We start from the raw sequence: 12,176 nt of genomic DNA, 5'->3' as shown, positions 1-12,176 counted from the left end.
TGTCAGTGAATTGCCACCACCCCACCACAGCCCCTCCTGCCAGCCTGACCTCTTTGCACCCCTCAGCTAATTACAGCACTTCCCCATCTCCCGCAGGACACAGATGGAACCCAGCATCCCACTGCTGACCGCCCCTCCAGCCCTTCCCTGCTGGGCCTGCAGCAGAATGCAAGCAGCAAGAGGAGGAGAAGGGCTCTGCATATTCCACCCTTGACCCTGCAGAAATTCAAACGGGACCTCTCCAGGAGGGGAATCAGGACATCTCCCCAGGGCGCTCCTAGCTATTGTGACTCCTCTCCTCCACCCCAGGCAATGTGTGTTTGCAGTTACCAAATGCAAATCACATTTCCCACCCTCCTGGTGGAATCTCTCCCTTCACAGTATCCTTCCCCTCTTTTCTTCTCCCCAGCTCGTTTTGCAATGCTCTGAGGAGTTCGCAGCCCCTCCCAGCTTCACCTCCCTGTGATCTTGCGGTGTGGGGGTGGCTATGGGGAAGGTATTTAAGCAGTCCTCCTAATTAAGTACCTGCATCACCTCTGTACTCAGGTCCTGGGTTGCAGCTGAAGCCTCCCTTTCCGAGGAATGCTGGTGACTAACTCCTAATTGCATTTTAAAAGACAAACAGGAGATAGCTCCTCTGCCCTTGCAGCTGCAGCGGAAGCCTCCCAGCTGTGGCCTTCCCGTGGCTCTGGGAAGGCAGTATGTCAGCAGCCAGACCGAGTCAGTGCTGCACTAACAACTGATAATGATGGTTAACTCACTTGGTTAGCCATGTGAGCGCATGCTTCACCCCTGAGGATTTGGGCTTCCAGCTCCCAGCCTTGTTTCGAGCCGCCTCGGACTCTCAGCTCTTACTCACTGTTCATAGAGAAACCTGGAGCACATTAAGTGGAGGGGATAGTTTACAACAAAAGCTTATGAATTGATTCTGTGACCCAGCTGAGGCTGTTAAAAAATGATTGAATGAATATGGAAATGAGTAATCTTACAGCTGGACTCAGGGCTGAGCACAACCAGCTCCATTCAATGCAAACCACAAATTACACAAGGCGCACGCAAGACTGCCAGAGCCTCTATGTCGTGGTGGGAGCTGCAGGAAGCCATCCTGGGATCTCAGGCACATCTACCTGCACTCCTTGTGCTGTGGGTTCTCCTCAGCACACACGTGCTTAAATTCACCCCTTCTCTCCAAAGGCTGCACGAACTGGAATCTCATTCTATGCAAGCACTTCTCCAACTCTCCTGCTAAAAGCAGTCATGGCAACTGAGGGAAGGATGAGGTGAATCAGGACCCTGTCCTCGATGCACACTGTGCTCCAACCCACATACATGCAGATCAGAAAATGAGCCCCAGCTGCCTCTGTTTCCAGCTACCAGAACCTTATACACTGTGCTTCGCGCTCTCCTTCCAGCCTTGCTCTCTCTGGGGTCAGCTGAATGCCAAGGTGGGAGGAGGTGACACGTAGTTCTGTCACAGAGGCATGTATGGTACATTTATTTAAGCAGCACGCACCGGAATCCCACTGACAGTGAGTCTAAAGAGTTATGCTTATTTCTTCAGGAGTCCCGTCCTCTCCCCAGGCCAGTGCAGCACACCTGGGGCCAGGGGGTGGAAGGAGCAACTTCCGTCAGCCACAGCTGAAGTCTTGTAACTGTGAGACCTGCAGCCATCTCCATGTGGGTCGTGGAGGAAAGCGATGAGTTCCATCTCCTGGAGCCGTCACTGACTCTGCCTCTGCTCTTTGTTTCAGATGCTACAAAGAGCTCTGGAACAGTGTTTGCCCGTGAGGAGGAACATTCAGTGGTGTTGGGTGAATCCACAGCAGAAACCTGGCTCCAGAGGGTCTACCAGGACCCCCTCAACCTCAGCGGTTTTCTTTCTGCAGCCTTCCCCCCATGGACAACTCTTTACCCATCTTCTCATCCATCACTCCTGGCTTTCAGGCCACTGTCAAAAGCCTCCTGCAAAAGGACAATGGCAGTGCAGAGTCCCCATTCACCCCTGGAGAACAGGGCCGAGTGATAAATGGTTGTCCCCAGCTGGAGACAGAGGGCCAGATGCTGATCCACTGCAGGAGGGCAGCCCTTTGTCTCACTCTGGTGAGACAGAGGTCGTCCTCTGGTTTGAGGCTTCCCATCATCACCCAGTTTGAGGTCTTCTGTTGTAGTTCCAGAGTCCAGGCTTGCAGCACAATCCCCTTCAGAGCACTGCTTGCAGATGGTGCCCGTTCCCCAGCTGCACACTGGAGGACTCAACACACGTCCTGCTGCCTGCTGTGATGCCCCACACTATTTACAGACATACCTCTCCACCGGCCGCCGGCATCTCTTGCACAGCACGTAGCAGCACCAGCGGTACTTGCAGTGACACCTCTCCACCACCTCCTCCACGTAAGCGTTGTAGCCGCGGCCACAGCACAGCAGGTCGCAGCCATCACTGCCCGCAGATGTCTTGTTGCACTGCCTGCCAAGGGGGGATGCATGGGTCAGAATGAGGCAGTATGCCTCCCACCCACAGTGCTGGTGCCCACCTGGGCGGCTCTTAGAGCATATTTGCAGCTGGTCCTTACCTGTCCTGTGTCCCCACAGACCCCAGGTGGACATTGGGCGTGCAGTAGTCGGGGGAGTGAATCAGATAAACCAGGTCTGTGTCTCTCATCACCCTGATGTCTGTTTCCGTGGGCTTCAGCTGCTTCCTGCGCCCCACGAGGCGGTGGCTCACCCTGATGGCTGCCAGGTACTTGGATTTGAGCTCGGAGGCAATTTCAGCCAGACTCGGCAGTGCCTTCCAACAGGTCTTCACCAAACAGGAGCCTGAAACACCGTGGCATTTGCACTTGGTATCCAGGGACTCACTCAGCACCTGCAGAGGGTGGAAATAAGAATTTAGTGGCTGCTCCTGGTTCCCACTCCACTGACAGGTTTGTAAGAACATCCATGGTCACTTTCAAGAGATGGGAGAGCTGAGCTGCTTACTGCCACCAGAGAGACTTCTCCTCTCTCATTTAGAGGCTGAAGACAGTGGTGCTGTTGGGACATCCAGAGAGTGCCTTCTTTCAGTGGAGCAACCGAGGACTCATCCTGCTTTGTTCCCTTTGTAATAAGAATCTGACCCTTGGGAAGTGCCCTGGTGGAGCTTGCAGTGGGGTGGCAGCTTCCCCAGCTCTCACAAAGGCTCAGGAACTGTGTCCTCCTCTGGAGCCTACCTCCTTACCTCAGGCACCTCTGCACCCTGTGTCACAGAATCATCGAATCACTGAGGTTAGAAGGGCTCTCTCAGATCCCCAGCCCCAGCCCATCCCTGCCACATCCCTCAGTGCCACATTCTCATGGTTCTGGGTCACCTCCAGGGACAGTGGCCCCATCACTCCCTATGCAGCTGTGCATCACCACTCTTTCCAAGAAGAAATTTTTCCTAATATCCAACCTGAAGGGGCCGTGGGCCGTACCCACCTGCCTGCCTGCCACGTTGTTATGCCAATTCACGGCCCTCAGAGCCTGCAGTCCCAGCTTGTTAGATTTTAGGGGGCTGTCAGCAAAAGCAGCACCGAGCTGGAGGCCGTAGTGCAGGTTGTCCCCGCAGCCACCCCATCTGAAGTCCGGTCCAGGGAGCTCGGAGGGGATGGAGCCACAGGAGCAGAGCGGGAGTGACCCTGAGGCACAGGCTTGGGCAATGGAGTGTGCGATGGCGGCGGCGGAGAGTGCATGGACAAAGGCAGATTCCCTGGTCCCTGGAAAGAAAGGGGGAGATGTCTCATCTCCTGCAGATCGAATGGCACACGATTAACACCGGTGTAATGGCAGCAAGTTTTCTCTTCTTTACCTTTCAGCAGGTCAGGACCGAAGCTGGGGGCACGCTGGATGGAGGAGCAATTCCACCTCATGCTGGAAAAGGTCTTCTGGCAGATGCTCTTGGTTTTGCTGGCAGCCTGAACGATGCTGTGCATGACCTCCAGGTTCCTGCGGCATATCTGGACCTGGTCGGGCACGAGCCCAGCCAGCAGCCGGCAGTGGTGGATTCTGTCCCAGGACACTCTGCTGCCGTTCTCTGCCAATGCTCTGTTGAGAGAGGTTGTGTTGTGAGGGGACCACAAGCACAGGGATGGGGATGAGCGGACGGGGATGATGGGCACTGGGATGGGGGTGAGAGGTTGGGGTCTGCAGGCATTGGGATGGGGACCCAGGGAATGAGGGATGGGCAGACCCCAGGGAACTGCTGCAGGGGACACCCAAGGGATCCTCCTCCTGTCCCCCAGTTGCTCTCCATTACTCACAGCCACTGGATGGCCATGGCGAGCCCCAGCTGGCAGAGCAGCACTGCAGCAGTGAGCACAGCGATGAGTCGGCCCATGGCTGGGGATGGGACTGGGAGCAGGGCTGTGAGCAGGGCCTCTGCTCCCTTTATACCCTCTGGCCTCCGTCCTGCCCACTGGGGAGGGGAACAAAGGCAGTTTTGGTGCCATTCACAGCTCACAGCTGTTGGGGGAGGATGGAGTGGCCACCCCCACTGCCTGGCTCTGGTCCCCAGTCTGGGTTCTCCTGGAGTGGGATCTCACTGGTCAGGCACCCCACTATTGCTGCGGTCAGTTGCTCCTGAAAGAGTTGCTCCTCAGGGAGCACAGAGCAGCTTGGTGCAAAGGGATATCACCTTCAGCTGCTCAAGGAGAGCCATTTGTTTGCAAAGCAAGCACACACTTCTTTTCTCAGCAGATGAAAACTTGTCCCCATAAGCAGGAGATGTAGACTAGTGGGAATCAGGCAGCAATGACATTAGTAAGGGACAAAAGAGATGGCAAGGAATGATACTGATTTCTGGATTATTTTTTTTCTTTTTTTTGCTTGCTGTGAACTCCTCCTAAACACAGCACAGCCAGCTTCCCAACCAGCACGGCCCTGGAAACCTCCCAGCCTGGTACTGTGGGTTGCCTGCATGAAGCTCTCAGTTGCACAGGAGCCGGTGCTGGGTCTGCCTGGATGCTCTGCAGGGCAGCAGCTGGGCTCATGTCTGGCACTTCTCCTTTGGAATTGTGCTTTCTCCCTCACTGTGCCACTTCCCTTCTAGCAGGAGGTGCTTTCCCTTTGCAGGACGTCTGGTGAGCACCCCCTGACCTCCCACTGACTCGCTGTCACGTGAACCAGAGCTGGGATGCACAGTGTGGATGGCTGACCTCCCCAGAGGGCTCTATTGGGATGGAAAGGCCACAGTGCTTTGTGGGGTCCTGCTAGGAAAAGGCTGGCATCACAAATCCCAAGCGTAAGTACAAAGGGCTGAACAAAAAGAGAAAAAAAAAGAAAGGCAGAGAGAGACTGCTGCCACAGCCTCCATGATCAGAGCAGAGAAGCACTGCAGGGCCAGAGGCCATTCCACAGCTCCAGCTCGGCTGCTCCCTCACCAGCCCAGCACCTCCTGCAGCATCCCTGCTGTCTGGGGCAGATGCTGCTTGCTTTGCTCCTTCCACACCTCAGGCTCAGCGCTGCCGTCCTCTGTAAAGTAAACCCACTCTGGGCCATTGACTCCAATCCCAGGTGCTGAGTGGCAGAGAGGAACCATCTGTGAATCCCACCCACCTCTGCCAATGGCTGTGAGGGGACGCATTGCCCCTGGAGCCCCTGCCGTGATGGGTTTGCCATGTAGACACCGCTGCACATGAAGTCTTTGGAAGTCCCTGATATTTCTTGTCTTCCCACCTTCACACCACGGCTTTTGCAGATCCTTCTCTTACCTTGGCCAGAACCAGGTGCAGCATCCACACTTCTCCCTCCTGTGAGCCCAAACGGGCCTTTTGCTCCAACCCCAAAGATTCTGGCGTCGTGACATTTTTCTCTCCGTGAATCCCCTTTTTTCAACCTTAAGGAATGGAGAAATGCCTTGTGCCTGGAGGGGGACATCGGGGGGAAATCTGAGCAGCTTCTGGAGGAATGAGGAGTTTCTTGAGGAGGAAAAGCAGCTTTTGTCAGTGCTGGGAGGTGCTCGGGTGCTTTCTGCTCACCACGTGCTCAGCCTGCAGCGTCCCACCAAGCACACGGGGCAGCAATCACTCAGAAAGGCCAGCAGCTGCCCCTCACAAACATCTGTCAGCACAGCTGTGCTGTGAGGGGATTTGGCCAGGAAGGGCAGCAGCGCCCACAGAGATGGGCAAAGCGCATCCTAACGGGGCGCTCAGTGCCAGCCCCAGCCGGAGGGGCACATTGCCACCTTCTGGCCAACGGCTTTGCTGTTAGGGCCGCCCCTTCCCCTCGGGGTCTCTGCCTTCTCTCTCCTTGGGGCCAGCAGGTCCCACCCTCAGCACTTTGTGCCCCCGTTGGCTGTGTCACTGCCAGGAAAATTGCTTGGGGTGCGGATGGTGTCGTTGGCTGGGATCCGGAGGGGTGACAGGTGGCGGTGGGATGGCACTGGTTGGGCCCTGAGCACCCACGTCTGACATCAACCTCCTGCCTCCCCCTCGCTGCCTCCCACCAGGTGATTTCTACCAACCCCTCTTCACAGAAGTTTTGCGATGACTGAGTAGTAGGAAAGAAAGGATTCCTTTTAAAGCCAAAGCCGCCCTTCGTTTGATGTCACTTCCTCTTTCATGCCTCATCCATGAAGTGAACGCAGGGCAAGTGCTAAAAATACCTCTTCCACTTCCATGTGGAGCTGCCTTGAGGCAGGAGGAGGTGAGGAAGGGGATTCCCAGCCTGGGAAAGGCGTCCCCTTCTCTGCCTGGGAGAAAGTGCAGTGATGCACAGCTGGGGACAGGTTTGGTGTGAGAGCAGAAGGGGGACATCTGTGAAGTGTGGCCTCCGCCCCAGCCCCCGTGCCCACCTCTGTCATGTCTTGGGGTGCGGCTGGTACCGGAGGTGCCCCTGTGCTGGTGATTGTGACAACTGACTTCAGCCAAGCCACCTCCTTCCTCTTTCCGAGGTGTCAGTGACCTCAGCACAGGACGGATGCTCACACGGCTGCGGGAGGCAGCGACCTTCCTGAGGTGCCCATCAGCTGAGCTGCTGGGACACTGACACACAGTGATGATCTGTCCCCGCTTCCCACGGCACTCGCTCAGCTCTGCCTGGGTCGGCGGCACCTTACAGCTGGGGACAGAGACCACGGGCGTGCGGCTGCTGTGGGTGCGGGAACAAAGGGAACAGAGCACATGGGGACATTGCCATGGGGTGACTGTGACAGAAGTGTCCCAGCACAGACTGAGCTCTGCTGCACGCCCTGTCCCCAGGGCACCAGGATGGAAGGTGGCGGGGTGGGGGCACCCAGCTGCACAACAGCTGTCTGCATCTGCACGGCTGCCCCTGAGAATGAGGCAAGGGATGCCTGGGAGCTGCCTTCCCTCTTTGCTCGCCAGCAGCTCTGTGGCTGCCAGAGGGAGGTGCAGGTCCCTGTCTGGCCAGAGCCCCAACAAAGACGAAAAGAGTGTCATGCATGACACGCTCGACCTCACCAATGAGGCAGGAGTGGCTGGCGGGGGTGGCACTGAGTCACGCAGCAGAAGCGGTGGTAGGGAGTGATAATGGGAAGCAGCGGTGGCACCGTCCTGCGGGAGGGAGGGCACAGGGCAGAGGTCCTGGAGGACGTGCAGATGGGGACGGGACGGGGAAGAGGCACTGCCATCAGCCCCGGTCCCATCCCGAAGCCACAGAGCGAACACCACAGGTGCTGGAAACATAAATCCCACCTGCATGCAGTAGGGGGGTGATGGCTTTAAGATCAGCAGCAGCAAAAACTCAAAAGTAGGGACAGCTCCAGCAGCAGCTCTGCCTTCGTGGCCGTGCGTGGCTGTGAGAGTTGGGTGCAACACAGAGTGGGAGCACAGCAGCCCCAAGTGTGTGTTATCCTACAACAGAGCTGGGGGAGGTGTGGGCTGAGCTGTGCCCGTCAGAGGGGCAGCACAGGGTGGACTCTGCCCACTGCATCCCACAGCTCCCAGCCAGGCTCCTGATCCCATGGAGAAAAGGGGGCAAAGCTCAACTGTGCCTTAACTCCAGTTAGTTGCAGACAAGGTGATTTCCACATAAGTTAGCAGAGCAGCCAGTTGGGAACTTCTGATAAAATCTCTTTTGCTTTGAAAATGGCGTGATTCAGTGACATGTGAAAGGTTTCCACTGGAAAGAATTAGTTTTGCTGGATTTCTCAACTGATTCTCTAGAAAATCTGTAATACCAGGGTCTGCCAGTGCCAGCGCTCCTCTCAGACCAGGAGTCGCACTGTCCCACAGCTGGGCACAAATCACTTTGACGCAGCATTTTGACACAATCATTTCAGTTTGGTATCAACCAAGAGAAAGCTCCTAACACCAAAACCATGGGGCTCTCCTGGGAGCAACCGTGGGACGCAGCCCGGAGAGCTGCTTGTTGAATCAGATGCAGATGCAGAGGACCGTGCACCGTTTCCCTGGATTGATTTCCACACCTCAGTCCCTCTTTGTCCTTCTTTGGTTGCTGTCCTTTATTTCTCAGCCCCTTGGCAAAGCCAGCACCCATCTGCTGCCTCGTCCATCCCTTGCTGACCCTATGGGTGCCAGCTGGGAGCCAGGCTGCCAAACTCATGGTGGTGGCACCACGTTCCTGGCTGCAGGGACAATTCCTTTTCCATGAGCAGAGGGCAGAACCTCTCCTGACACTGCTCATGGCCCTGCAGATGAGGCATCTTCCTCCCTGCAAAGAATGGGCTGCAGGGACCCAGCTTTGCGTGCTGCCTATCCAGCACTGGATGTGTGCTATCAGATCTGCAGAACATGCAGTGTGTTGGGAGAGGTGCCTGAAATATAACCATATTAGTAGTATTATTGGCAACACACAGCTGCAGTTGGTTCTCCTGGCTATACTTTGGTGTCGCTGTGTGCTGGCTCCTCCTCGGCCACTCTGTCTGCCTGGGGCCGTGGCAGCAGGATGCCCATCCTGTGGCCCCGCAGCCAGCACACCCTGCAGCCTGCACACAGCAGGACACCCAGCAGGGCTGCCAGCACCAGAGCTGGGCTGCCATCCCAGGGCTGTGGGCACGGCCACGGCGGGTGGCTGCCGAGTGGTGCTGTCCTGTTTGTGACGCTGTGGTGGATGCAGCGTGCGCGGTGCAGGTCGGGCAGTTGCACGCCAGCTGCCTGCAGAGCATCCAGCCAGCCCAGCTCGCAGCAATGGAAGGGGTTCCCTGCCAGGCACAATGCCTGCAGGCTGCGGGTCCACCCCAGCAGTACCTGCTTGGGCAGCGCTGGCAGCTGGTTATCGCTGACATCCAGGCTTTGCAGTGGGGAGCAGAACAAACCCGTGGGCAGAAGGCTTAGGCGGTTGCCCGAGAGGTCCAACACCCTGAGCTCATCCAAGCAAGGGATCTCAGCCCTGCTGTTGTCCATGTGGTTCCCCCGCAGCCAGAGCTGCTGCAGGGAGTGCTCCAGCCCCTCCAGTGCCACCCGTGGCACAGCCAGGCCCTGGTTCTCAGAAAGGTCCAAGGAGAGCAATGGGGTTTGGCTGAAGGTGTGGGGCAGCAGCTGGGTGAGGCTGTTCCTGCGAAGGCTGAGGTGCTGCAGGTGGGGGATGCTGTGAAAGGCGGTGCAGGGTTCTGCCCTTGGAGAGCCCCCTCCTGATATTTCCCCCATGTCACTCCCGCAGGGCTGAAGGCTGTTGGAGCCAAGGTCGATGGCTTCCAGCTGGGGCAGGGCATCAAAGAACCAACGAGGCAGAGCGCGGATGGCGTTGCCATGGAGGTCCATGGAGCGCACGGAAAGCGCTGCGTCCTCCTGCCACACAGCTGTGCCATTCCTGTCCCCATCCCCGTCCCTGGTCGGCAGCTCCATGGTGATGTTCTGGAGGCAGTTCATGGCCACGCTGAGAGTGAACAGGGAGCGCATGGCACGGAAGAACAGCAGTGGAAGCAGCTGCAGGCAGTTGTAGCTGAGGTCCAGCTCAGCCAGGCGGGCCAGGCTGGCTGCGGTGGCCAGCGAGGTGCTGAAGCTCACCATCTCCTCGTAGCGCAGCGCAAACTGGGCTGGGTGGTGTGAGCTGGGGTCCAGCGAAGTGATGGAGTTGTGGGAGAGGTTGAGGTGCACGAGGCGGTGCGCGGCTGGGAGCTGTGGGAAGGAAAGCAGTCGATTGTGGCTCAGGTCGAGCACCTGGAGCAGGTAGGGACCCCGTCCCTCCTCCCAGCCAAACAGTTCCAGGGCGTTGTGGCTCAGGTTCAGGACTTGCAACTGCCGCAGGCTGAAGCTGGAGAGGCAGTGCAGGGAGTTCAGGGCAAGGCTGAGCACCACCAGCTCCCGCAATGCCTCAAACGCTCCCTCCTCTATGTCCATGATGTAGTTGTTGCTGAGATCCAGCTCGCTCAGCCGCGGGGAGCCCTGGAAGATGCCTGCTGGCAGCTGGCTCAATCTGTTTCCGTGCAGGTGCAGCACCCGCAGTGCAGTGAGGCCACTCAGGAACCCCCTCACCATGTGGCTCTCCAAGCCGTTGGCCGACAGGTCCAGCACCTCTATATCCTGCAGTGCACTGAAAGCCACTGCATTGTCCTGATGGTTTTGGTGCAGGCGGTTGGAGCCCAGCAGCAGGGAGTGCAGCCGTGGCAGCTGGGCCAGCACCGACCCTGAGATGGCCTCCAGGCGGTTGGAGCGCAGGTCCAGGTGCTCGAGCTGCCCCAGTGCAGGCAGGCGGCTCTCTGACAGGTTCTGAAGGATGTTGTGGGACAGATCGAGGTGCTTCACTCCTTGGGGAAGGTCCTTGGGAAAACTGTGCAGCCCAGCAGCCCTGCAGGACACCTTTATGGGGCTCTACAGAGAAATGGGGAAACCCATCAGCAGCAGCCGGCACAGTTCCATGCAGAGGAGCTGCTCTTTGTCATCTGCTCTGTGCCTGCAATGGGAAGGGGTGAGGCCACCAGAAGCTGCTCGGGAGACCAGCATGGGGTGGGCTTTCTGGGTGAAGGATCTTGCTTTTCACATCTGTTTTTGTGCGTGGTGCAATCTGCTGGTTTGGGTGCAGGTCATTGCCGGCACTCCTTAGCCTTAAGCCCTGGAGGATAAGTGAGGGAGCAGAAGGCAAAGCCTGCCTGATGGTGCTCCTGGAGATGGGAGAAGCCCCACACTCTGGCCATGTAAGCTGTCCTCTCATGCAGTGAATGAAAAGTTAATGGCATCACTGACAGCGCTGCTCTGCAGAGCCCCTGTCCCGTCCTACCCCCTGGAAATGTTCTCATTGGTTTGAAAGTGACGGGGAGCAGCTGCGAAAGGCTGTGGGCAAACAGCTTGAAGCCAGGAGAGCAGAGGGGAGCAGGAAGGTGGAGAGACAGGACGGGTAGAAGTGGAGGCTGGGTGAGGTAAGTGCCGTGGGGGAGAGGCATGTGAGATCTCCCTTTTGCTGCACAGAGGGATGGGTGCTGTGAACCAGCGCAGAGTGCTGTGACAGCCTCGGGAAGCAGCAGCCTTACCTGCTGGCACGGTGGAGGCCTGGGCTTCGCCTCCCCACCAGCCTGGGTCCTGAGGATGGCCGGCAGCAGGCAAAGCAGCAGGCGTCCTGCCCCACGGACACTCCGCATGGTGGCACCGCCAGCCCTGCTCGCAGCTCCACCGCTCTGCTCCAGCCCCTGCACACAGCCCCATAAATAGGCTGTGGCAGGGATGGGGGAAGGAGATAGCGAGAGCGGGTGTCAGCAGCTGCGGAAGTGGGAAAGGAGACACATAGGAGCATGGAGGGGAAAAACTGCACAAAACCACAAGGAAGGGAAAGAGAAACCGCTGGAGTGGGGGGAGGCAGGGCTGCATGAGGGCTCAGGTGATCCACTGAAACCACCGTGGAAATGAAGCATCAGGAAGGAACGCCGTGCTTGGGAGAGCAGAGGGCTCTGCAGGACTTCTCCACATAGAGCTGCTCTTCCCCTGCCCTGTGCCGGGGATGTGCCCACAGCCTGGACACCCCAACTCCCAGTGAGGATCCCAGGACCACAAGTAAGGAACAAATCCTGCTCCTGTGCACCCTGAGACACAACCACTGTGCTCTCACTGCTCAGCCCTTGTGCGGGGGGGCACAAAGCAAAGCTCTGGGTGGGAGCCGGGGTGGACGCAGCCCTTCCCTTATCCCCAGCAGGGAGAGAGAGCTGTGCTCCTCAGTGACACATCCCCAGTGGGTCTGGAAGAGGCCCCTGGAAGATGCTGCTGTGTCTCAGCCCGAGCTGGGCTGCCTCTGTTATGGGTGCAGCAGCAGAA

At 57.7% G+C, this 12,176-nt stretch overlaps 2 protein-coding genes across 3 annotated transcripts; both read right to left on the bottom strand.

Annotated features, from left to right (window-relative positions):
* Positions 1-814: 814 nt before the first annotated feature.
* Positions 815-5,968, bottom strand: LOC125699737 (protein Wnt-11b-like). Of its 2 annotated transcripts, XM_048959572.1 has the most exons (6): positions 5,724-5,968; positions 3,824-4,059; positions 3,454-3,731; positions 2,571-2,863; positions 2,306-2,464; positions 815-1,962 (listed from the first exon to the last, which is right to left on the bottom strand). In XM_048959572.1, exons 1-6 carry the CDS (start codon positions 5,816-5,818, stop codon positions 1,941-1,943), a joined length of 1,083 nt encoding a protein of 360 aa, XP_048815529.1. In that variant the 5' UTR covers positions 5,819-5,968; the 3' UTR covers positions 815-1,940. The 2 variants fall into 2 exon arrangements, with proteins under 2 accessions (XP_048815529.1, XP_048815530.1); XM_048959573.1 differs by having other exon boundaries at positions 815-2,464.
* Positions 5,969-8,810: 2,842 nt separating this feature from the next.
* Positions 8,811-11,509, bottom strand: LOC125699853 (transforming growth factor beta activator LRRC32-like). The gene is made up of 2 exons (XM_048959837.1): positions 11,402-11,509; positions 8,811-10,745 (listed from the first exon to the last, which is right to left on the bottom strand). The coding sequence occupies exons 1-2, from the start codon at positions 11,507-11,509 to the stop codon at positions 8,811-8,813; spliced, it is 2,043 nt and encodes a 680-aa protein (XP_048815794.1).
* Between the last annotated feature and the right edge of the window lie 667 nt (positions 11,510-12,176).

The sequence above is a fragment of the Lagopus muta genome, chromosome 13 (assembly GCF_023343835.1).
Source record: "Lagopus muta isolate bLagMut1 chromosome 13, bLagMut1 primary, whole genome shotgun sequence".
NCBI lineage: Eukaryota > Metazoa > Chordata > Aves > Galliformes > Phasianidae > Lagopus > Lagopus muta.
The sequence above is the reverse complement of the archived record's forward strand: the minus strand, read 5'-3'. Positions and strand labels throughout refer to the sequence as shown.

What these genes read in the sequence shown, in the direction of transcription:
- LOC125699737 (XM_048959572.1), bottom strand. Translation starts at nt 5,818, where the DNA reads ATGTCACGACGCCAGAATCTTTGGGGTTGGAGCAAAAGGCCCGTTTGG. An exon ending in CGGTCCTGACCTGCTGAAAG is followed by an intron (nt 3,732 to 3,823) that starts GTAAAGAAGAGA and finishes CTTTCTTTCCAG; the next exon opens with GGACCAGGGAATCTGCCTTT. An exon ending in TCTGTGGGGACACAGGACAG is followed by an intron (nt 2,465 to 2,570) that starts GTAAGGACCAGC and finishes CCCCCTTGGCAG; the next exon opens with GCAGTGCAACAAGACATCTG.
- LOC125699853 (XM_048959837.1), bottom strand. Translation starts at nt 11,509, where the DNA reads ATGCGGAGTGTCCGTGGGGCAGGACGCCTGCTGCTTTGCCTGCTGCCG. An exon ending in GGCCTCCACCGTGCCAGCAG is followed by an intron (nt 10,746 to 11,401) that starts GTAAGGCTGCTG and finishes ATTTCTCTGTAG; the next exon opens with AGCCCCATAAAGGTGTCCTG.